The sequence below is a fragment of the Melozone crissalis genome, unplaced genomic scaffold (assembly GCF_028551555.1).
Source record: "Melozone crissalis strain CALT ecotype California unplaced genomic scaffold, PUWL_Pcris_2 ptg000002l_1, whole genome shotgun sequence".
In the NCBI taxonomy this organism is placed as follows: domain Eukaryota; kingdom Metazoa; phylum Chordata; class Aves; order Passeriformes; family Passerellidae; genus Melozone; species Melozone crissalis.
The window spans coordinates 3,788,178-3,814,929 of record NW_026535780.1 but is presented as its reverse complement, the minus strand read 5'-3'; the positions used below and the strand labels follow the sequence as shown (position 1 = coordinate 3,814,929).

General features: G+C 38.1%; 1 protein-coding gene across 2 annotated transcripts in view; it reads right to left on the bottom strand.

The window, feature by feature from the left end:
• Window positions 1–26,752, bottom strand: part of TRAPPC9 (trafficking protein particle complex subunit 9) — a 449,801-nt gene that overhangs the window by 268,578 nt on the left and 154,471 nt on the right. For both annotated transcript variants that reach the window (XM_054295480.1, XM_054295472.1), the window contains exon 19: window positions 22,497–22,607. In XM_054295480.1, the coding sequence (XP_054151455.1) occupies window positions 22,497–22,607 (111 nt within the window). The remainder of the gene's footprint in view (window positions 1–22,496; window positions 22,608–26,752) is intronic.

The following is a 26,752-nucleotide window of genomic DNA, read 5'->3' as shown; positions in this document are numbered from 1 at the left end:
TCAGTAACACAGAAATAGCAATAAGGAGAAAATTACCAAAACAAGTAAAGCACTGTTCCAACTTTACACCAGTATGTTCAAAACAAGTTATTTTAAACTAATTACTACTGGTGAGTACAAGAAAAAAAGAGAACTAATATCCCATCATTAAATCACACCAAATTAGCTAATTTGGGTATTTTTTTAATTTACTTTCTGTAACTTTTACATCCTATACTTGCATTTTCATTCCACTAGCTAGGAAAAAAAAGATTCAAAATTGTAATAAAACTCTCCATCATTATCAGGCCTTTTCTGACTCCTGACTGTTTAATTCCTTATTGATTCTTTCTTTTTTTAATCATATCCAAAATGAAACTGATTCTTTGCCTGCTGAGGACAAATCTGGAAAGAAATCCATGAATTTATTGAGCAGCATAACAAAGACCATCCTGTCTCATGGACAATGCTCTCCGTAGGAGCAAACCTTTCCTTTACCTTGACAGATGCAATTCCAAATGGGGCTCGCTGTGAAATCAAAATATTGAAACTGTCAAATATAATCACTCTTGTGGCACATCATGCAAAATTGAACCTTTGTTTTATAGACAAGAAGGATGGTTTATTTCTTTAGCAGACCAAGGTCTCAGGATGATTCAGACTCCTGCTGGGGAATGCAGAACCTAAGGAGGAAGATGAGACAAAGGGGGGGAGTTTGCACCTGCGAGGGGACAATTGTCCTGCTGGGCACTGGGCAGGTCACAGGCACAATTCTCCTCTTGGTGCTCTTGTAAGAAGCACCACAAAAGGAGGGTGTTGTGCTTTTTAAACTCTCAGTGAGATCAACCCTTCTGATGTTTTTTGCTGTTTCAACCCAGGTTCCTACATTCTCGTTTCTTTCACTTGTTTTTTCTTTCTACATTTCCACTTTATTAGACTGTGACCCTAAAATGCAAGTTTCTTTCCAGCCTAAGAATTCCCAGCGTTGTCTTCTCCATCCCTGGCCAGAATCTCTGTGTGTAAATCTGAAATGACTGAATGTGGTATACATTTGTATTTGTGGTATACAAAATTTGAAATTTATTTCCCTAAATCAGTTTTTCATATTCTCCAATCTAATTAGTGCTTCTTGCATTTCACAGCCTCAACAAAGATGACAAACACCTCATCAACACCAAATATGACCATCTGTATCATTATTTCAAGAAATATTTAATATTTATTTCCAGATCCCAGACATTCTGAGTTGGAAGGGCACATTACTGCTTCTTTATCTTGTGCATGTTATTAATGTTTTCTAAAACTGCTTCTGGAAAGTCAAGTTTTGTTTCCCTCAGGTTATATAATGTATTTCTTTATCATGTTCTGTACATTATTCAAGACCTTTGACAATAATTAGTTTTGCTTTAAACGCTAAGAGAACAACACTGGGTTTGGAAACTTGACAGATTTATTTCTGAACTGAAGCAAGGAAAAATGTTTAAAAAACAATGAAATACATGTGTAGTAGTGAAGGATGATTATTAAGACAAAAAAAAAATCCCAGCCAAGCAGCAGAATATTGCCAGAATATGTATTATTTACATTAAATTATTTTAAACCCCTGTAGACTGTTATTTCTGTATAAGAGTGTGAATTCTGTGTAAACGTATGACACACCACACTTAGCAGTGAATAAGTTTAATTTGTATGATCTGAACCAGACTTGAAAACTGATGAATTTCCAAATGATCAGCTCTCAGCATGTTTGTTTTTCAGTGGATTCAGAGAAGCAAATTCGATTCACTGTTAGTTTTTAATGCAACACATTTACAACCAAGGAATTGCAATTGCACACTTGTGGTGGAATCAGGAGTGTTGTTAACCAATAAGGAGCAAAAATAAAACATGCAACACACCCAGAGGTACCTGTAAGACGTCACTGATGGACTTGCCAGAACTTTGGGACAGACACTGACAGAACTTTTTCAGTCCAACCATTCAAGGAGCTCATCACAGTAAAAGGGGTTAGAAATAAAAATAGAAAATTACAACTCCTTCCTCAGACTTGGTGTCCAAACTCTACTGAATAACTTCCTACTGCCTTGTTGCATGCAGTATTGTGACTAAAGCAGTTTTTAATTGGACCCAACATGCAGTGAAGGTACCAAGGCTAAAACTTTCACTAAATTCCAGTATGGAAATCAGGAATGCAGGACCTGTTCTCCTTCCAAGCAAGAACTGAGAGCCCAGCACACATTAAATTCCTAAAGGTGCCCAAGCACTGGCACTGGGGGATATTCCACACATGAGAGAGGGCAAAAAGTTATATTCTATATTCTTCAGTTTCACTTTACATTCAACTTGCAATCATTTGAAGTGAAGTACAACACAGAACACTCCATTGGTTTAAATCTTCTACCATGAGAACAGAATCTCTCATGCCCACAGAGTAATGCCTGCAATTTCTATCATGTCTATTTAAACAATTCCACAGTACTCCATGCCTAAATAAGGAGAATTTTTTTTTCTTTAAAAATCTAGTTTAATGTTTTATTTCTTTAATTCCTGTATATATTTCTCTGTCATGCAGTTGCTAATTCCCTATCTGAATCAGCTTAAAATAATCAAAATATTCCAAATAAAGCAAAGCAAATAATCCCTCAGGTAGTCTGTAACACTATACTTGGATGTTTTTATGTCACCTTTACTAAAGAAAAACACATCTGCACTGCTTGTGTTTTCTCAAGCATCCTGCCTGGGAGGCTTAGCTGTAATTTGGATGCCACACAAATATGTTCCTGTAAATAAAGTAATTTTGAAAACCTGCTAATTTCTTTAAGATCCAAGTATTTCATTCTTGATGAGCATCCATTCAGTCTTTGTGCACAGATGGACACAATCTATTTGTAGTTTTTCTTCAATGAAACAAAGCAAAATATTTTGCCTGAAAAGAGGGTACCAAAAACCTTAAACCAAACCCAAATTTTCTTTTAACAGTATTGAGATACTGGGGTATCTCTCAGAAGTAAAAAATAAAGTTAAAACCCTAATAATTCTTGATCCAAGAGATTAGACACCCATCCCAAACACTGCCATAATTTTAAAGTGACAAATTTACTTACACTTCATAAATTAACCTTTAAGTAATGAAAAACTGAATGTTTTTTAATTACTGTATGAAACGAAAAGAAAACTATGAACTGAAAAAGCAGCTTCTGGTTTTCTAATATTCTTTCGATACTCCTCAAATAAAGGATAGGAAAGGTAATGAATACACAAGATAAAACTCAAAAGTTTTCAGTGTAAAAATGTAATTGTGAATATATATACATACATGTGTCTCTACATATATCTATATATCTAAATATATATATAAAACAGTCTGCAAAAGAGTGAGGCACCAATCTCTGCCATGGGTCAAACCTGGATTAAAGAGAACTGCAGGAAGCTCACCAATAAATGGAGTTAGAACTTCATTTTAAGATCTGATATTGATGAAAATTCCCCCTTGAGATACTTAAAACCAGGGCATTTTCTAGGGAAGAGAAAACTCATGAAAGAGGGAGAATGATACAAGTGAAAGAATATTCAGATTTTCTAGACCTAGGCAAAAGGCAAGGCAGATTTCATATCCAATCAACAAAACCACCTTTAAAAAGGGATAAGGAAAAGGTCAAAGAAACTCAATGTGATAGTGGAACTATTTTTTATCTTGGAAAGAAAAAAAATTAAAACTATCAAACAAAACAAACCCTTTTTAAAAGCAACAGATCTGAAAAGTTAAGGGGGAGAAGCCATCAGGCTGGACCCCAGAAGGGCCGGTTTTTCTTGGGCACCACATTCCCTGATAATTGTAATTTCAGGGAGAGCTTCCAGCATCTCCATAAGTCACTCATCAGCTGCTCTGGGGGGACCCCTCCTCCCCCTTTCATCACCCAGGACCAAGTCCCATCAGAGGCAGAGATAAATGCCTGGACTTCTAAAAGTGTTCTTCAAACACTTTTGGGAGCAGAGAGAAACAGCAGCTTAAAAGGAATCCTGTCTGAGGAAACTCAGTCCTTAAGAGAAACAGCACAGTTAATACTGGGATTCTGTTCTTTGTGAAGTTACTGTGCTCCTTACTGTCAATAGAACAACTTGTCTCAGGTGCAGATAAAACCTCAGAATCTTTTAGTTTAAAAAAAAAAAGAGAAAGAAAAAAAAAAGTAGAGAAAGCTCAGGAAGTATTTGGTCAAATTTTTTCCTTTCCCTCTGAGAAATTTTAGCAACCACTACATTGTGTACAGCACAGCAGCAGATTACACCTGTGCTAGGTGACCCTGCTTGAGTAGGGGCATGGCACTGTCTGACCTCAAAAGGTCCACTCCAACCTGAAAGCCCCTGAATGATGCTGTGACAACACATTTCATTGATGTTTTTGGCAGAGCATTCACATCCAAACCAAAATGGTCTTAAAGTTCCTGAGTATTTAAACTACATTTACTATCACTAATGATAGATGAAGAAAAAAACTCGGAACGGCTCAAGCTGTCAGGAGCATATGTTTCATACTTTAGTACATGAGGATAAAATTTAATGCCATTTTAAACAAGTGCATTTTTGCTGCAGATTTTATTAGAGAATTACCCTCCATAAGCTTTCACAAGCCTCTTACTGTGAGCCATTCATAAACTGGATTCACACAGCAAGAAAGCACAGAACTGTGTCAACAGCATGAGCACTTCATTCAGTTTCTACCTCTGCTTAGTTCTCCTGAACTATCCAGGCCTAGATTTAACACAAACTGCAAAGTAAACGCTGAAAAAAAAATCACTGAACACTTTTGGTAGGTCAGCTGAAATTTTTTTAGAATCAGGTGTATGACTAACTTCCATTGAAACTTTTTCTAGTTCCTCCAAAAATAACAAAACCAGTAATTATGACTTACATACTTTCTGTAAACTTAAGTGAAATACATGAGAAAACATTTGCTGCTACAACTTAAATTATTGTTTTCCTCTTTTCCATAATTTTGTATTACCCCTTAATCTTTTGTAATTCCTGCAACAGCAAGTGTTCAACCCTAAATACTGATCAGAATCACTTTGTGTCAGGGAGAAAACACACACAGAAAAAAGGCATCCCACTGCCAATGGATCTATGATCAAAATAAAGATATAAAACTGCTGAGAAGAACAAAAACCACAGTCAAAAATTCATAGTCAACACAATATAAAAGCCAACAAAATAACAAATAATCTTCAGTAGGTGCTCATCAGCTACAAAATTTAAGCAGCAAATGAGTATAATTTGCTACATAAAATTAAAGTTTAAATGCCTCAAAAAATTATGCCTTGAAAAATTACCACAGCATGTGAATGCTGTTTCATTCAACCCACATTTAATTTCAGATTTCCAATAGGATTCAGGTATTTCCAGAACTGACCACTGGAAGAAAGTGTCTTGAACAACATGGCAAATTTCTACATGACTGCAAGTTATAATTTTCATTTCAGATCACCATTGCTGATGTATTTCAAATAAAAACTTCTGGAACCCTTGAAGATGCTCTATCCAACACCCAGCTCTGGTATTTCCACCTCCACTGAGGCAGGGCAGGTTCAGTGGCTGCCAGGGCAGAGAATTCAGCACTCAGCACAAACCCAGAGGAGCAGATTGTGCTCCTGCTCTTGGCCCTTTCCTGCCCAGAATATCATTCCTCATTTGGTCTCTCAGGCTCCAAATCACACCTTGCATCCCTTTATTAACAGAATATGGGTAAAAAAACCACATGAGAGAGACTTTGTTATCTCTGGTCACCCATTAGGTGAAATGGCCAAAGTTTCCAAAAAATGAGCAAAATTCCAGTTCTCAATTCTGTTCCTGTTCAGACATTCCAAGTGAAGAATACAGGAAAATCTGGAATGCTCAACAGTGTGGCAGGAATTGTAACATCCAATATCTCATGAAAGAGAATGAGAGTTCTACAAAGCCCATTGAACTGGCTTCACAGTCACAAAATCCCAATTTTGGATCCCAAAAAATTCTGCTAACTTTGTTTTAAATTACATGAAAGGCAGACTTACTGTCAACAAGATATAAATCCTGTCCATCTACTTAATCTCTGTCCATCTACAGAGAAATCTTTCATCTTATGCTTCATGCTAAAGAAAAACTAAAATTGCTGAAAGCCAATGACAGTCTTCCAGATCTTAGGGTTTTTTTGTTTTATATTGTAAAAGATGCTTCTGCTCAAAGTTATATACAGGGGAAAAAAAACCCAAAAACAATGTCAGATGAAACACAGCCCTGCACAGCCCTTGAGGATGTATGTAATTCCCAGGCTTCCATTATTTAATTATTTTTTAAATTTTTAGCTTTGTAGCAAATTCCCATTCCCAGGCATGAAATTACAGTCCTTGTAAATTTCTGCTGAGAAAGCATAGGAAGAAAATGAAATTGTTCTAAGCATGGGAAGAAAATTGAATTGTGCTAACCAGTTCTAGTGCATGATTCTTGGATTTATGCATCATCCTTGGTGCTTCAGAGTAAACACTGAATAAACATCTCCTACATCTTCTGAGCTGGCCTTGTGCTAAACTTAAGTGCTGATCTACACCAGGACTGAATTGATATTACAGTGAGAAAACTCAGTGTTTAAAGGATGGGAAGTTTTAAGAGTTTTTCTCTTACATTTCAAAAAGAAGGAAAAGGTCAAGTGACTGCTGGCTGCATCTTTGGGTGAACTCTGCCACACAGAGATGGGCTGAGTGGTTGAACTTGCATCTGTGTCCTGCACCTCGCTGAAAAACTGAGAATTTCCTTTCCTTTCCTCTTCCCTTTCCCCTCCCGCCCTTGCCCTTCTCTTTCCCCTTGCCCCTTCTTCCCCTTTCCTCTTCCCTCACTGCCATGGTCTGATGTTCTCTGACTTTGTTGCCCTCTTTAAGGTTCGTTTTGTGCCTATATTTGCAATCCCATTTCCCTGTTCAGCAGAACTGAGCTGTTCCCACCCCACACCAGCAGTTTCCAGCCCCACTCCAGCCCAGATTTCTCCTCCCTGCTGCCCATGGGATATGAGCACTCTGGGAGGGCTCATCAGGTCACTGCTCCCTCCATCCTGAGCCTGGAAAATGGAGCTGCAGTCAATCCAGCAATTAAATTTGGGACTTCTGAGCCACTGGAAGTGCAGCAGTCACCCTCTAATACACCTACAGGAAATTAAACAATGATATCATCAGCCTATGAATAACTTTTCATTCAACCTGCTGCACCAGCAGATGCCAGGTGGCTGCATCTGTACCAACAGAGCACCTGGCCCAGGTACCAAAATAGCTCAGCACAAGAAACTCTTCTGTTTATCACAGGCTTGCTTTAAATGAGCTTTTCAGCTCCTCAGGATATGGCTTGCTTCCCTCTATCTCTGCTGGTAGTAATATCTGCTAATAAACAACATGACTAATACTTGATAATAAACAATAGTAGAAGTCTGCACAAACCAAACCCATGTCTCAACAGCACTGATATTGTTTCATATCAAAACATTTGGAGGACAAATCTGATAACCTTTTAGTTACCACTGGAAGTTATGATTTAGATTTTTTTTTCACACTGAGGAGCAAAACACAGAGTTTAGCTGCCAATTAGTCCTACCCTGTAAAGCATTTTCTCACTAATTCTTCTCATTCATTCCACTTAGGATGTGGAACTTATAATGGAGGAGGAGGGGATGACTTAAAAATAGCAGTAGCAAAAAAAGAAAATGAAAAAAAAAAAAAGCCAATTAGTAGGAATTGAGGAATTGCCACAGTAACCTTTGTCAGGATAAATTTAAGGTATAATGCTCCAAGATAGTTACTATGGTGACCATGGGTCCTTGCAAGGTACCTCTAATGAGAAATGCAGTATCTGTCACACAAGCAAGCAGATGCAGCAGCAGCAGCCTAACAGGCTATTTAAAGACACTTTTCTCCCCTGCCCCCTTTTTTTCAAAGAGCAGCAGGAAAATAAACTGCTACTAAAGTGGCTTTACTATGTGTAGTTTTTCAATTTTTTATTTTTCCCCCACTCCTTCAGTCAGTGAACTGTTAAGATCTCAGTGTAAGATTTATCCAAATTGAACAGGTTAGATTTACAAACATTACCCACTCTTTGCCTGCTCTTTGCAAAATAAATTCAACTCACAAGTCATCCAAAACCTCCAAGGAGTGAAAGGTTTTTACCTTGAAAAATTATATAGACACAGGTTTAGAGTAAGAAAACAAGAAAAATGTTTGTGAAAAATCTTGCATAAATTCTCTTATTTGCCAATACAATGTGCAGCTGTTATCATTTAAAAGAATGTATTTTACTAGATGGAAACTATCTCAGATTTATTTTGTTATTTTTTATGGGGTTTTTTGTTTTGTTTTTCTGGGGGTTTTTTGTTTTTATTTGTTAGGTACTTTCTCCAAATATACGCAGACAATACTCAGCAGTGAACAGCTTAAAAAAATTAGGTTTCTCCTTTTTCTACACAAAGTCCACTTCATTTCCAGTGTTTACAAAGGAAGTCTTTTTCAAATCTGGGCTGTCACTGCCACCACAAACACCCTCATTAGGGACAAGCTTGGATTAACTTGTTACAGCACACACAAAATGACACAGCTCCCATCAGCACCCTCAATAATAAACTTCAGGACCATGAAAAAAAAAATAATAAAATGTGTGTTGCTGCAGCTTTTTGGTACCTCTCAGAGTACTGCAGCCAGCTCTGGGCTCCCCAGCACAGCAGAGACCTCAGACCTGCCCAAGGGGCTCCCAAAAAGAGCCCTGGAAATGCTCCAGGGCTGGAGCCCTCTGCTCTGAGCCAGGCTGGGAGAGCTGGGGGGCTCAGCCTGGGTGGGAGAAGGGTCCAGGGAGACCTCAAAGCACCTTCCAGGGCCTGAAAGGGAGTGAGAAAACCTGAGAGAGACTTTTCACCAAGGCCTGCAGTGACAGGACGGTGGTTTCAAGAGGGCAGATTTAAATTGGATGTAAGGCAAGTGGCTTTTACGATGAGGCCGCCCAGAGAAGCTGGGGATGTCCCATCCCTGGAAGTTGTCCAGGCTGGAAAGGGCTTGGAGCCACCTGAGATGGTGGAAGGTGTCCTTGACCAGGGATTGGCAGGGGATCATCCTCAAGGTCCCTTCCCACCCAAACCATTCCATGTTTCTATGATTTCAAGCTGAACACTGAATGGTGAGGTTTGTTCAACACCACCTCAGCCTCAAGCTGGGCACCATCACCCTCCCAAAGCCTGGGCAGTGCCAGGGATGACTGAGCTGTGCTGGGAGCTCAGGACAGCCCTGGCTCACACCCAGGGTCAGCCCCTGCTCCCACCCTCACTGCTCACACACACGCACCCCTCACTGCAGCTTGCCACTCTCAGTTTTTCTTGATCAAGTTCTGGTTTTCTTCATCCCAAACTGAATCTTCATGCAGAAAAGAATCCTTTTCATGCCTCTTCTTAATTAGCAATAAATTACTAAACTGCTTTTTTTTGCCTTTCTCAATGCTAAAGAGGCAGCTTCTCTCCTTTTAAACACTGCAAATTAAATACTAAAATCTTTCTTTAAGTAATACATCTAAGCCCAAAGCACTCAGGAGAACACACTGTGAAAACCAGATCAATGGTAGCTTGTGATTTAAATAGGTTAAATGTGGGTTTGGCAACTTTGCAGCCAAGCTTTTGCATTGATATTAGCAGGTGTTAGATCTCCTTGAAGCTGCAAAAGCTCTGCCAACTCATCAGGAGATGCACAACTCATTAACTCAATTTTGATATAAAAGATGGGGCTGAGAAGCTTCCCTGATGAAGTAACCCTGGAAGGAAACTTTGGTGTGAGTATAATTTATACGTGAGGCCCTCACTTGTCAGAGGAAAAGGTTTTAGCTGAGATAATCCCCTGGCTGGGATTTTACCCCACATTTCACAGCCTACTATTAACAGAATTAATATTCTGCCATGTGTTCTGCAGAGCTGACTTATATTTCAGTTTCAACTTTTTTTAAAAAAGACAATGAATAAATACTTCAGGAAGAATCCTCCTGACCTAGTAAACTGTCAGAGCAGGAGTCAGTTAGAGAGAAAAATTCCCTCATGCAAGAAATGACTCAGTAGATTCTTTCCAAAAGAAGCTTTGTTTATAGAGACTTATACAGATAAGAAGAAAGAAGAAAAAAAAATTAATTCTATGAAAGGCACACTAAATCTCTGGCCCAACTCTGTTCTGCTACACTGAATTTATCTAGTTGCAACAAATACCTGAATTTATCCAGATTATAACTGTTTTGTTGTGTAGTTTATAACTCTTTCAGCTGACCAAAAATATTAAAGCAAAGTTTTCTCTCTTGCTTGGCCAATGCCTTCCCCTCTCAGTTAAAGCCCAGACCTAAACCCACCTGCTTGGTATCAGCACAATCCAAGGGAAAGAAAACACTGAGGAGGAGAAAAGACAACAGGGGAGAGGAGAAATAGAATATTTGAAGCACCCAAAAGAGCTCCTGCCATTGGTGAGGAAAATCTCTATTCCATCCCAAAAAAATCTACCATAAACAGCCTCCAAGCAGCTCCTCTGCTCAGCAGTGCAAATCCTGCAACAACTGCATGTGTGGGAACACCCCAGAAACCTTCAGGTTAGGAGTCGGGAAAAAATCTGTGGACAACAGCAAAACCTTGACCAAGAAGTAAATAATTCAATTTGTGAAGACAAGAATCAATAAACCAAGAATCAATAAAATCAGTTTCCATTTAACCACCTTAACAACAGTTACACCAACCTGCAAAGTTTTATCCTGTAATTGGGTGAGGGAAAAAAATACCATCAATCATCTCAGACAATTATACTTGAAATATTTTTATACTTCATTCTTCTATTCACAATGTGTGCTTACTTTTATTTTCCCTTTTTTCCCCTCAAGTGTAACATTGGATTCCTCTCTCATATCAGGCTCCCTTTTGCAAATATTATTTTTCCTTTCAACTTGAATAGTTTTCAAGTATCATCATCTCATTTGGTGAGATCATTCCAAAGAAGCGAAAACATCCTGCCCTGTGCTGATACAAAACATTCTGCTCAAAAAAAATGCTTTTTTTGGCTCACTACTGAGCCATAGGTAAGATTTTCACAGATGTATTAAAACCTGGATCCAGTTCCTAAGAGGTAAAAGACACCCCTGAGCTCATCATCCACTATTTAAAGCTCAGATTTTTTTTCCACCCTGTTCATCACTGTGGATTTATTAAGACTGAAGTTCACCTGACAATTCATCATCTTCTCCTCTCTAACTCCTCACATCAGTTCCCTCCTTCACAGTCCAGAACCAGGGACCTTCCCAGCCCTCTGCTCACCCCACTTCCAACCCAATCCCAAACAAAACTGAGCAGTTCAGGCCCAGCCCACATTCCAGAGGGGCTTGAATGAGGACCTGAGCTCTACAAGTTATTAATCCCTTTCTTAGTTAATTAATTAACTTTCCATTCTCATCCCAGAGCAGCTTGGTTTCTCTATCAGCTTCTGGTGGGGAACTCCTTCCCATGTCAAGAATGACGTTAATTAGACCCTCCTCACCCAGAAGCTTGTTCATTCCTGACCAGAACTTCAATGTTCTGGAAACGGATAAGCTCATAAAAATGGATTTATGAGCTACATCTTCCCTGCATAAAGCCCTGTTTACTCCTTCCTAGTTCAGTACACTTAATCAACGCAAGTGTACACATAAAACTGAAATAAACATGTAAATAACCTTCTTTAGAAAGTGTCATCCTCTTTCCTCCATCTTATTATTTGACATATCAAATCTGGAATGTTTCCACGATGTCAAGATCTTTCATAGCCTGGAAGCACCATATATGATAGGGAGTAATTTGATAAGTGTATATATGGAGGTTTTAAACACACCTCCTGCACTAGGCAGAAATCAAGGTACTACACAATCCAGACTGAGAGTTGCTCTGCCACTGAGGGCCAGGAAATCAAACAATTCCCAGTGATCTTATTTCAAGAATTGTCAATTATACTTTAAAAATCCAAGACTAGAGCAGAATTCTTCATTGTTATGAAGAATTAGAAATACTGTGCATTTTTCACATGGCAAAGCATGGCAAAGCTCTCACTGGGAGAACCACTGGAAGAGTGGGCTGGAGTGGGCAGAAAAATAGCTTGAAGAAGAAAGATTACAGACTTAACATCCCCCCATTCCATGCCAAGATTAGACACTTTTATAGGGCAAATCACAAATTCTATTCAAACTTAGCAGAATACTAGTTTGGGGGTTTTTTTTAAATTTAGGACCTATAAATCTTTCCATTATTTCAAAGAAGGCTTCAACTTTTTGCCTGTGATCCCAGTTATTATGGTGGCATTGGTGAGGGGGGAAGAAAACAGAATTTCCAAATCAGCATCTGGTGACACATTTGTAACTACAAAATGAAAATGTCATAAAAGGTTGGCTTTATATACAACAGCATTACTTAACATCTTTTAGTGATCTTTTCAAATCACTGTTGTTTTAGCTTTTGTTCCCAGTTAATGAAGGCAGAATTAAATGGATATCAAGAGTAAGGAATAAATTCAAGCTGATGAAGCACTAATTTTAAATGAGTGTTCTCTTTGAAGCAAATACTCACAAACCAGCTATTTTAATTATACTTTTGATCATCTAAAACAAATTAATAGGAATTGGATATTTTCATTTCCAACTTCAGGAAATCCATGCTGCACCCTCGTGATTTTTTACAGAACATCAGAGAGCAGGCAGGGAGCCAAATCTGGGCAACATCTGAGTGGAACTTTCATAAATCCTTTGGCCATTAAGGCAGACATAACTGGCAGCCACTCAAGACAATCTTCTTTCATCCCATTAACGCAGCCACCGTGTCACCACAGCCACAAAACACAGCCAAGTGCTCCTCAATACAGGGAGTGCTGTGCTCTAAATTAATCTATTTATCTACAGATATTGATCAAACCAGGTGTGACCTGGAGCTGCACCTAAACCCAAAAGCTCAGTCTCTTATTGGCAGCATAAACAAAAAATTACCTGAAATGTGTTAGGGAGGTTTTCCACAAAAAATAAAGATGATGGTTAATTGGGAAATGGACTAAAATTATTCAGTTCCCTTCATCACTTTGTCCTGCATTCTCTAAATAGTCTAAGTGCACCCAGATGCCCTTCACTCCTTATGTCCAAATATCATAATAGAGCAATTTATTACGCAAAATTAATTCCACAGAGTTTTTTCATCTGTTAGATGAACATAGAAGGCACCAGGTGACAGTGAGCAGAAGAAGTATTGCACCAAACGGAGTCAATGGAGGAGAACTGTGCAAATTCACATTTCTCACAATAACACACTACTTAAAATAAGACATGAGTTAGAGCTCAAAGCCTTACCAAAAAGTGGCACTATGACATCTGTAACAGCAGAAAAAAAAACAAATAAAAAAGGCTAAGGGAAAAAAAAAACTCCTCCAGAGAAGGGTAAAAAAAATCCCAAGACAGAGTAGGACAAATTTTGGAAAGACAGGAAGTCTTGGAGGACAAAAGAAAGCAAGAGAAAAACCAGTTCCTATGGATACATGCCCATAACTGTTGGCTTTGGGAAGAAAAGGGAAGCTTACCAATGAGTAGGTAGATTTTCAAATCAAAGAATGGTGTAGATTGGGAGGTCCTTCTGGAAGTATCCACTCAAACCTGGAAGTTGGCCACAGAAGTCGGCCATGAAGCCCCAGGTTGGCAGCACAGCAGCAGGCCAGTAAATTATTCTTTGCATTGCTGCTCCCATGCAGGCACAGAGCTCAGGGCAGCTCCCCCTGCCTGCCCGGCCTTGGGCACTGCTGCATCCCACAGAATTCTGAAATAACCTCTGCAACAAGAAAGAATTCTGAATAACCTCTGCAGCAACAGTCTCTGCAGCCTGCCTTGAATTCACACTGCAAGGCAAGTCTGACAGAAATTTGGGCTGTGCCAGCTGTGCTGCAGCTGCAAAATTCACTCCCCTATTTGTCTGAGCTCCTGTGGAGGGCATCTCTTTTCTGCCGTGGTTTCACTCAGGATCCCTAAGATTCTGACATGGATTTTGGGAGGAGAGACAGCCAAGAGAATATCTCAGGCATGCTGACCACAGGGCAGGTTTGAGACAAATCAGAAAATTTGATTAAGTATCCATCCCACAGAGATACAGACAAACATGGGAAGAAAAAACAATGTTGATTAATACAACTTTCCTTTCTCCTTCAGTGTTCAGAAAACCTACTGGAAAAAGGACAAACCCCAAAGTTCCATGGAATCTTTTCTTCCTGGGAATATTGGGGGTTTTTTGCAGGGAAATTAATTCACAGTGAAAGGTTGATAATGCTCACCTTCATCCCCCACTTTTTTCCATCACTCATCAATATTGAAACATGATTTTCTAAAACTACAGTCTGAATTTATTGGTTTGAATATGTGTGAATTAAGGGCAAGCACAATTCATTTCCACTCTGACTTCCTTCATGAAAAGGTACTTCTTCCTGTTTAACTTGTTGTTCAATTGTTAACTAACAAAAGAAACAATTATAATTTTTCTTACATTCTTACTTTTTTTTCCCACATTCCTTGCACAAAGCTGAAAACCCAATTAAAAAGTATTAGCACTTCAGTCAATTTTTTAACATGCCTGCACTTTGTCAAATGCTTCCACAACTGTGCCTAGCACCCAAAAATTTCAATACATTGAAATTTCAATATATTGAAATAATATTTTTCAAGTGTTGAGGAAATTAAGGAAGGAAAAAGTCTGGCTTCTTCTATGAAAAAAAAAAAAGGTTTTTTTAAAAAAAAATAATTTCTAAATCTGAATCCTGAAATCAATTACTCTACCTTTTTTTCAAGAGACAGCTTTTGAACCCTGCAAGTCCTACAACCTGTAATCTACTTAGGATTCAAGGGGAAAATGAAGATGACTGGTCTGGATTTTGAGTGATTTATAGCTCATTTAAAACTGGAACAGCAAACTTGTGCTACATCTGTGGGATATTTTGTATAAGGGCCAAACTACCCAGCCACATTTATGTTGTACCCTATTAAACTTAATAAATCCTGTCAGAGACAAACTTGGCCTGTGCTCACCAAGCTCCTGTTTCCCCAGCTGCATACACAAAATATTATAAATAGTGCAAATTGGGTCTTCTGAGGCCAAGGCAATGTTCAGAGAGGTCAGAAAAAGTGCCATGCAGGCTAGATGCAGTGAGTTAGTCACCTCTGATTTAGGAAAAGGCAACTGAAGAAGTGGGAAAAGAAAAAGAATCTTAGGGAAAGTGATGCAATACAAAAGAGGTGCCTACCCAGGGCAGTACCACAGGATTGATATAATCCATACATTGAATTTTGGGGAAGGGAGGGAAGGGAAGAGGAGAAATAACCCCTCTTTCCTCAATTCTTAACAGAAACAAATGCTAAATTCAAATGCAAATCACAGGAAATAGATTGCCTGCACGTTCCCTATGGAAATACGTCCTAACTGTTCAGAAGAAATGGCACTGGGGACAGCACAGGGAGAGGAACAGGAACACATTCCTGTAAAACCTACAAGGGCATTTGTTTTCATCATCATTACAGGGACAGAACACAGGAAAAGGTCTTCCAGTTGGGAAGTGTGGCAACTGCAGGCAGATCTTTGGCAATTCCAGGAGGACACCTCAGAACCAGCCTTTGTGAAGGTCTTTGCCTCCACTTGTCCATGGGAGAGATGGTCTGATGATGCCCGAGGCCTTGAAATCTCTTCATTTCCAGATGCATTCATACAAAGCTCAAAGTTCATTTTTTATTCCCATGTTCACTTCCCTTAACCTTTCCAGGAGAGCACTCCCCTGTTCCCACCTCATACAAAGCATTAAATTGCCTTTAAATTTTACTGCACTTGTCAAACTAAAGCCAAAGGCTTTTATTTTCACTGCTCACCTGAATCTTCTCCCATTTGATCTCCTCTTTGTCCTGTGAGTGTGACCAGAGCTGAATATCAAAATTCCCTCCTATAATTCCTTCTTTCTGTTGGCCTCTCTGTTCTCAGATCACATCTGGGTTTTGCAGGATCCCTGTGATCAGCCCCCAGTTGGGGTGGGATATTTCACCCCTTATAAAGGAACTAGGACCAGGCAGGGACAAGTTTGGGAGGGACCTCAGAAGTTTTCATGGGATGCAAATGGATTCCTTGGGTGCTTCAGCTACAAAGCAGTCCAAAACTGAAATTTCTCTTTATTACTTCTTCTCTTGCTCTTTCCTTTTTTTTTAAATTATTGGTTGTTATTTTGCAGTTCTATAGTTTTTGCAGAATCCTCCTCTAGCATCTCCAGTTTTTGCAAAGGGCTTGGAAATAAATATGAACATCATAACTGGTTATTACTATGACTATGACTAGTGATAGTTATATCACCCTTTCCTACCCAAACAATTCCTTTAATTTTTTTTTGTTTGAAAATAATTATTCACTCAAAATCATGTACAATGTTTAAAGATTGATTTGGCTATTAGTAGAAAAAGGCAAGCCTTAAAAAAAACTAAAAGTGTATTTAACAACTTTCAAATAAGAGACAAAATAAAAACTACTGCCTTCACAACAAAGGGTGATTTTCATGTTTAAGTTAATAGAATTTGACTTGAAGGTATCTCAGAAATATCCAGCTGGCCATAGATTTAACATGAAGACCAAGGGCAACTGCTGTGAAATTTTATTTTCTCTTGACAGCAGGCAAAGCCTTAATCATGGCAGCTTTGTCTTTAAAACATAAACTGTAACAGCAATGTATGGAAAAAATCATTAATCTCCCATACAGACAACATGTCCTGTCATAAGCAGACACACAAATTAGACACTGACTTGGCAGCTCTGAGAAATAACAATCATCATTTACTTACATATGGGCAATAAATTTATTGGGGGAACTTTTGGTTCAAAATGGGGCAGAATTTTTAGTTCTTGTTCCCTTTGAAAGAGGACTTATCTTAAAGTGTTTTCAAAATGTGCATTGTTAACTAATACTGCAGAAATTGCAGTGTACCACTGCACAGACTTCACAGCTCGATTAATAAAGGCATTTACATCAAATAATTAAGCAGAAGAAATGGCACTCATAATTAGTGCGCACACAAAGGACTTTTAAAAATTCTTTCATTTCCATGAGTTAAAAACCCACCAGACTATGGGATAAAAGGTATAAAAGTGAAAATAACAATTTGTTTCTTTAATTATTCTTGTCTCATTAGAATGTAACAGAAAAAAAGCAAACCCAATGAAGTCAATACACACAAAAGTTCACTTAGCAAAACTGAGCATTATACCTATAATTCTGCTGACTTTAAAAAAAAGAACAAAACTAACTGTAGAGTATATGTGTAAGCAAACACACTCCTTTAACCCTGTAACCCTGCTAAAAAGCAGGGTAAAACTGCTGACCCAGAAAGGAAACCTGCACTTGAGTGTTGACTTTGCTACTGCAGGATTGCTTCATTGCTTATTTTTAATTAGGCAACCTCCAATTAAAAAAAATGAAAAGGCCAAAATTCCATCATGTTCTTTCACATCAGCATCCCCTGAGTCACCAGCACTTGTCAGAACTTGTAAATTTTGCACAAAAACCTCTCTGATTTGAATTGCCAACAGAATTATTTCCTCATTTACCACGACCTGTCCTGTTTGCTCTTCATCTCTCAGCTCCTCACACCAGACCTATCCTGGGCATCCCAAGCTTGAATCCCCATGGTCCTCACACCAAGGCCAGAACAGGCTGAAAAATGCAATGTGTGACTGTGCAGAGCCCAGCTGGGCAGTGTCACACATGGGGAAAGCTTCAGCAACCCAGCTGTGCTGTCCCACAAGGACAGAGGAGAGAATTCAGACCCTCCCCAGCATCCATCTTCCCCCACTGCACAGAATGGGGATGGGGAGGCAAGGCAGGGTGTGTGGTGCAAAACGAGATATCCCGGGGCACACCACCAGATTACATCTCTTACCATAAATTATGAAGTGATTTAGGCATAAATGAGGGCTGTCATGAAATTTAATTTGAATGGTTTGATAATCAAGTCAGAAACACAATAATTACCATACCTAGGGTTTTTCAATAAATTCAGATCACTGCTAGTGGCAACACTTTTTTATTCACAGACATTAACACAATTCCCTCCAAGAGCTGTCTGCTATATTTTTTCCATGTCAGAACAACCTGTTGATTACCTCTTTGCTGGGATAAACAAGCTCAGATTTCCCACTGATTACATTCAAAACACTTGCACTTTGCTCACTGCAAAGCTCCTTTAACAGTGCAGCTGACCGCTGCAAGAAACAGCTTTTATTCTTCCTCAAGAAACTGGAGACTCAGCTAGTCCAGAAAAATCTCTGGAGGCTGAGCTTTGCAATAGCAGACATGAGAGAATTTGCTTCCCTCATCATCATCACATGTCATATGTTCAACTGGAGAGGTGAACAAAACCAGGTGATACCATGGGGTGATATCTGAAATTAGCTGAAGACTTTGCCAACACCTCAACACCACTGACTGCAGCCAGAACTTCCACAGAATAATTTGGCAGACATCTTTTCATCAGGACACCAGATCTCTAGTGCATTTCCCTGTGGATACTGTAGTTTTAAAAAATTCCTGCAGGTGTAAAGCAGCAAAAATTAATTTGAGTTGGAATTTAGCTTTGCAATGAAGCCTAAAATTATTTTCAGGAGTTCAACAAACAACCATCCAAAACTCTTGCTTCTCTGTTTTCTTCAACCAACCTCACAGGAGAGGGAAGAAAAATCTCCTGTCTTTTCCTTCTCTACTCCAAAGAAATCTTGGTTTTCTTCTCTCTCCATCATAATCTTGTGGGGAAAAAAGACCTCAGACTAAAACATGTCACTAATTGTCCCACAATGGGATAGGAAGGAACATTTCAAGTCATGTGGAAAGCAGAGATGGGAATATGAAGGCTCTAATTAACATCTTGGGATATAGGGGGAAAAAAAGGCTGATCCTTTCATTTGTTTGTCTGCAAAACAAGCAATGATGAAAGACAGAAAGATGAGTGAACAAAATAATCACTGAGCCCAAATTATCATTTCTGACTATAAAATGACAGGGAGCAAAATGTTTCTCTGTGCTAAAATAGAGGGAGAAGAGTGTCACTTCTCAGAAACACTGCTTATATATATCTCCAATAACAGTTAAAATGCACACAATAAAAAATCCCAATTATTGGCTTAAAAAGTACAGCAAATTGTAAGTTTAAGCTTTTCTGAAAGCTAAAATGATAATTTTCACTAGTCAGCAGAATAATCTTACTGTAGAAAAAGGCATCTATTTTCCAGATAGTTTTTTAATGGCCTAAAGGATATCTCTTTTCCTAACTAGTATAATACCAGTTTTTCCTGACATATGCAATGTTATTGTAGCAGCTATTATTGCCCTGTCTCTAAGTAAATTGAAGCAAACTGCCTTTCAGACCTTAAAATAAAAATATTGTGCAGCATTCTACACACTTGATTCATTTTACATTAATACAAATATGACAGAGAACAGGACAGGGTTGGAATGCACCAAATAATGTGGACACCACAAAATGGATCCCAGGGACTGCCCTTGATGGGCTCAGAAAGGTTTGGAAGTGCCAGCACTGATCTGCTGGCAATCCCAGACTTTCTTTGGCATTTCTCTTTTGATCTCCTCACCCTTCCCATTGCCAGCACCATGGTCAATTGTACAGCTTCATTATAAATCACATTATGTTACAGAGAGTGTTCTAATAAGTGTAGCATCCATCAGGATTCCTCATTTTCCGTGGGAGCAATGAAAGAACCCCCTACAAATTCCCTCTCAGGAGGGAAAAATATTCTACAGTGACAACTCTGTAATGTAGAGAAGAGAAGCAACATATCAAAATTCCCAAATTATTTTACTTTCCAAGCATCCAAAGTGGGAAGCAAAAGAGGCCAGAGTAAGCAGGATGCAGCATTATCCTTCTTTGTGGGTCTGGAGGCAGAGAATATGAAAACACTCAGAGTCCCCAGCAATAACAAAAGGGACAAAGAAAACAATTTCCTGCTACCTCCGCTCTGTCAGGATGGGAGATTTCAAAGTGAGGGTGATGAATGGAGGCAGAGTAAATTACAAAAGGAAGAGAAAGTGACCAAAGCTGGCAAAAACTCACTATTTAAATAAAGGTAGAATGAGGGCAGCATCAGAAAAGGTACAGGGGAAATGAAGGAAATAATGAACTTGATTGAAAAGCCTCTCTTGAAATATTAATCAGGTATTAATAACAATCAATATCCAAAGGAAAAAAATCCTAAAAGGAGACTCCAAAAGAAGAGGGATGTGTTGAAAATCTTTGTATACTTGGGTTGAAAACCTTGGTTCAAAAGTAGATTCCAGGGAATGCCTGCCCTGTATTAAAATGCAAAGACCTGGAGCCATTGCTTAAAAAGGGAAAAGATTTCTCCTTCTTTTATTTATTTTTTCTTTTTCCCCTTCAAAGAGCAACAAAAGCCTTTTTCTAAGAGCAGGAAGCTAATTGTAAAGCCCAGTATATGTTTCACATGCTTTTCTGTAGTAGATCTATTGGAATAAAAATTAAAGCTCATGGCAACATAGAAGCATATACACAGTTTTACAATGAAAAGCACTTACCTTCAAGAAATAGATAATAAATGAGTTTAGAAACAATGAAAAACTGTGCAATTTCTAACCAACAAGAAAAACAAATTTTGCAATAAGAAGAAAAATAGCTGTAAATGCTTAAATACCTGCAACACATATACAATCTCCTTTAATAAATGACTGTTTCAAAAGACTTGGTGAAAGGGTTTATACCCATCACAATGTAATGATTTAAGGATATTTAAATTTAAATCCATAGGAAAATAAAATTCAATCAAAGAAATTTTATAACCTGATTTGTACTTTAATTTCTATCTGTTATATATTGTCCCAAAAACTGGGAATGAAAAATTTTCCAGGGATTTTAAAACTACAAAAACAATGCAAAAAACCAAGAGGCATAAAAATAAAATTATAGAACAATATAGATAGGAAGAAGAATATTTTGGTGACTGTTTGTATCACTCACATTCTCTGATAAAATCCCTTGCCCAGGATTTCACTCCTGGGAAGCTGAGAAGCCTCAGAGAAAAGGAAAACAATTCTTATCTAATTTGCTTCTCTTGTGTTTTGCTCATGTGGAATGTGTTCGGAGAGTGTTTATTAACAATAAATTTGTTTCATTGGTTTCTGGTGTGAGTTTTTTTGACTCTTTGGCAAATCAGAGCCAGGCTGGGTCAGGACTCTGGAAAGAGTCCTGAGTTTTCATTATTATCTTTTTAGCATTGAGTATCTTCTCTTATTCTTTAGTATAGTATAGTATATTTTAGTATTCTTTAATATAATATAGTATCATAAAGTAATAAATTAGCCTTCTGAGAACATGGAGTCAGATTCATCATTCCTGCCCTTGTCAGGACATTCCCAGCAAATACAATAACTGTTTAGACTGCTTTTTAAAAAAGAAAAAAGGCAATTCTTTCCAAATAAAAGGAAGAAGCACTGTATGTTACTGATGGTTTTGTCCATTGCTTGGTAAAGTAAAATTCAACCCTGAGTTTGAGTCAACACATTTCCACTTGGTTGTGCTTTGGGAGTCACCAAGGCAAAAAGAATTCCAAATGTGCTGCTATTTTACCTATTCTGTAATTCTTTTTGACAGCTGCATTCCTTGCAATTAACATGGTTTGACTTTGAACTTAATATTCAGCCAGGGATTTGCAGACATCAAAATATCTCTCTTTAACCAAGTTTTTTAACTCTCCCAGAGAGGAAGCAGTGCAGGGAGCCCAAAAGCAAGATTCCCTTTTCACATTATCACCTTTCCAGGATGAAATTGGAATTCAGATGCAATGATCACTTGAAGGAGATTAACCAGGCAGCCCTGGGCTACAGCCAGCAGCAGGGACCCGAGGCAGGTGTGTACTGGCAAATAATGGTTAATAATGAGCTGTACGCCACTCTAGTAGGGTTGCAAGAATCAATACCCACAACAGCCTGCTTGATCTGAAATATATTTTCCCACAGAGATTGGAATTGCTTTTTCTTCAATTCTATTTTTCTTTCCTGGAGTTTTCTTTGTAGGAAAAGTGAGGAAATGGCTGGGGAACCACATAAAGAAAATTTAAAACTGGGAAAGGATAACAAACTACTGAGTTCAGGTTTTAACACCAGGATTACATTCACAGCACATGGAAATTACATTCAAACACTCTACAAAAGTTAAATGAGCTGTACACCTCAGTACCAACTGCTTTGTATTTCATTATTTCCAGGATCACTACATGCAGAGCCCAAATAAATTTACATGAGATATTGCTAAAACTTAGTGATGCACCCCCAAGAAATAAAACTTTCCTGTTCTTTGACATGTGTACAATGCTTAAAAAGAACAACAGGTGCCTAAATGCCATCAGTTGTGTACAGAAAGGCACCAGGGCTAACCCTGGGCCCTTTGGCAGAGGCAGCACTCACCGCTGGCACTCCCCGGCGTGCAGAATTAAATCCTCGTTGTTCCTGGCACTGATGGTCAGCTCATGCTCTGTGGAATTGAAGACATCAAGAAGGAGGTGGCACTGCCTGGTGCTGTTCAGATGGAGGGAAAAAAACACCATTTCAGTGATATTATTGTAGGCTTATCAAAATGAGTATTCATACACGGATATAAATATATATACAAAGAATACATTCATTCACATAGAGGTTTTATCTCCTCCTCCAATTGTAAGAATATCCTTACAAAAACAACCTTTTTAAAAATAGATTTTTCTTTTTTTGCTAACTAAGCAGAGGGGTGCATCCTAAAGAGAAGTAGTCCCATGACAATTCTGTCCTGCACAATATCAAACCCTTTATTCACCTCTCTACATTCTCACTTTGCAGCTTTCACATTCAGTTCTGTGGAGAAAGCCACAGACATTTTTCAGTTCTTTAAGCCTTCACATAAAAAGAAAAAACAAAAAAGAGTTGTATTATTTTAAATTACCTTGACATTACCTCTTTAAGACACAAATGTGCAAACAAAAATTTAAATTGGTTTAAGTTCATTATAAAGGAGAAATTCCATTTCCATGGCTTGTCTACAGAGCAAAACAAGCTGGCAAAGTTAAGCTCACTTAACTTTGAGAGGAACTTCTCTGAGAAGGAGAACTCTCTCACCTCTATAAGACTGGAAAACACAGGCACTTCTCACAGACAAAACTTAACATCTGTTGGCTACTATCCTTCAAATTCAAATTTCCCCAGATGCATTTGATAGAAATACGCCAACTGCATTTCTGGCAACCTCAGAAAATAATAGTGACAAAGTTGGAGAATTGAAACCTTACTGCAAAGTTAATTCCAACACCTTTTCATTATAATTAGTATTTTTATAATAGTCACCATTCTTATTAATTATGTTAATACTAAGAAAAATAACATTTTATTATTTAAGACAATTAAGGGTTAATATTTTAAATTATTTTATTCAAAGTAAGATTCTGGAATTTTTTTTTTCTAATTTACAACCTTTTCTTCCTTGTGAGAATAAGCAGAAATAGCAGCATTGATGATAAAAATATAATACACATGAAAATTTATTGGAACCAGGTACCAAAATGCCAAATCCTATCAGCTGCAATAACACTTTACCAATCTATCTAAAATTCCAGACTTCCCAAGAGGCTATTGAACAACCCCAAAATATCCCCAAAAGGGAAGAAAGGAATATTGGTGAGAGTTGTCGAGTCATCCTTCAATGTGCATGATCAAGCTACAGCTGTGTGTCTAGGGCAACCAAGAATATTTGTATTTATATTTATATCATTTATTTTTATTTACTGCACAATAGTTTACAACGGAACTGAAATGCTATTCCAAAGGCAATTAAACTCAGAGGTACAAGAGTTTAAGAACTGTTCTACTCCGAAATAGGTTCTCTGGTCCATAATACAACTCTGTTCTCAAAATCAAAGTCCCTTGCAGAGCACACAGAGGAGGAAATGTTTTGCCAACCCTTGGGTTGGGAACACTCCCAGGACAAGCCCAGGAGGTCGAGGTTGGGGTCACCAAGCGACAATAATGTCACCTGCAGCCAGACACTGCAGGACAAGCAAGCACTGCTGGGGTCAGGATCAAGTCTCAGCACAAATGAAAAAAAGCAAAAGTGGAGGCTTTTTTAATTTGTATTTTAAGAGATTTCTCTCTCTTTGTAAAACCCCAATGACTGCTGAGTATAGAGGGGGATGCAGGGAGGCAGCTGAGTGCCTGAAGCAAACTTGCCAAAACTCAAGAATTTAGAAGAGATAAGGAGATGTGGCTCCTGTTAGAAACTTCCTTCCTCAGAACTCACAAGAAAGAAATAACTGGAAGGGCAGTGCTTGAGTCAGTTACCAGGAAGGAATGGAAAAGAAAAGGGGGAACAGCTTTTATCAGCTTCTGCCTCATCTTTGGCAGAGTGGGACAGGACCTGTGAAGTCTCAGACACCTCTGCCTCTACAGCAGATACAAGGTGATGGTCTGGAAGAACAACTTCCAGTGCAGATTAGTTTTAAAAACTTCATGTGGAAGGAATTTGTTATTTCTGCCACAGTAAACCCAAACAAAAAACATTCAAGCCTCCTGAAGTATCTTCTGGCAGCAGAGCTAAAGTTTTGCAAATAAAACAATTCATGCCACAAAGGACCTACACAAGCAGCTGCCCCTCAGGACTAAACAACATTGATTTTAAAAAATCCCAAATATGAATTCTTGAAAATTATTCATCACCACAACACTTATTTCCTCCTCTTCCAACACTACACAAAATAAACATATAGGAAAAATAATTTTTTTTTTGCAATTTTAAGTTAAATCACAAGGAAATCTTTAGGTAAAAATATATATAAACATAAAATTTGAAGTTACAGAATTATTACAGTACCTTAAACTTAGAAGAATAAGATATTAATGTGAAAGAATTGAAAGTAACATTAAGACTGTAGGAAAAGGTAGCACAAGCTCTTCAGAATAACTACAAGACAGTATCAAATAGACTATTACAGCAATGAAAAGCAAACACAATTAAAGGTTTTGTTTTTGTTTTTTTTTTAATTAAAACAGGAAGTTTCAAATAGAAGCTCCATCCAAGAAATGAAACCAAGAAAGCATCAGCTCTGGAAAATCAGATGTAATACCAAAAAAAAGTTTAAAAAAAAAGGATAAGAATGAACTCTGAAGTTGTTAAAGAACAATTTGCTGAAGATCTGAAAACTAGCAGGAAGGTTTTTTTCTTTTTTTTTTTTCTTTAACATTCTGCAATTAGTAGGACTGTGTAGAACTCATGATGCTGAGTTAGGAAAGTTCCAGGAAAACAAAGAAGTAATAAGAAAGCCAAAAATAAATATCAATTTTCCCTCCAGCAGAACATACAGAAGGCCATCCTGTGCAAGACAGGAATTAAAGAACTTATTTCACTGTTAGTAAAGGAGATTTGAGAGGCAAATCATATCCATGCAAGTTTGATAAAGGAACTCCAGTAAGATTTTGCTGAACTCCTATATTTAAGTGCAGTCAGAAATGTGTTGCTTAAACCAAGCTCGTTACCAGAAAATTCCAAACATCAAATTGTTTTAAGGATTTGAAGGCAATTGACCAAATCTTAGATCACTTGTGCTGACCGCAACACTACGTAAATCAGGTTTTTTTTAAAATCTGCCAGCTTACAAAAAAACCCTTAAACCACTCAAAATAATAAATGGATCTAAAGTTGATGACATTGTATACCATAATTGCCCATAAATGCCCTAATGACATGTTTGGCAGACAAACCCCAGTCATAAGCCACAGATGTCTGGAACTAGGCAAGACTTGCCCATATATACACACAATTTCTTCTCCCTTTCCCAAAAGATCCACCACCATGTCAGAGTTTACACTAAATATTTTATTGGTTGAGGAGGGAGGATTTTGAGTCCTCTAAGTTTAGTTAGGTAGGTGTTAGCTACCATTCATCTCAGAGAAGGCAGAGAACACCATCCCCCACATTTCCCACATTCTGCAGGGTCACCAGTGGCTTCCCAGTCTTTTTCAGGGGTCATTATTTGTCACCAGCTCCTTCTGAAGGTTTGGGATGAACAGATGCAGAATAAATCAGTCTTTGTTTGGGTGGGGTGGGTTGGTGGTTTAGGATGGTGTCAGACACACAACATGAAACCATCACCAGCACTGCTGGACCAGGAACAGACACCAGGATACAGAACAAAAGTTCATGAGAGGGTTTGACTCTTCTTTCCATCTAATGGGAAGGAAGTCTGGTCCAAAAGAATCAGCCTACCAAAAAAGTCACAGCACTCAAACATTTTTTCCATTTTGATGATCTTCCTGATTTGTTCATGATGCTTGCTTTTGAAAAATTTTCCATAAATATCATGTTCAAGATTTCCTTTCACAAGTGACACAAAACTGCAGAAGGTTCTAGAGGTAAAACACTAGAATTAGAAGGAAATACTTTCATCAGATAGATTTATCATCTGAACATCGCAGAATTACAAATTTAAGTCAATGCTGATATCAAAAACCAATTAAGAAATCTTTTTTTTAATTGAAAATTGAGTTAGTTCAACAATGTCTCAGAGATTTAGTGTATAAATTAATTCCTGTTATCATCTACTGTAGAATTGAGAACACAGCACAAGCAAAAGTTAGCAGCACAATGAATCATGCTGTATTTTTAAAATCTTACAATGCCAGTTATGGTTCCAAAAACAGTC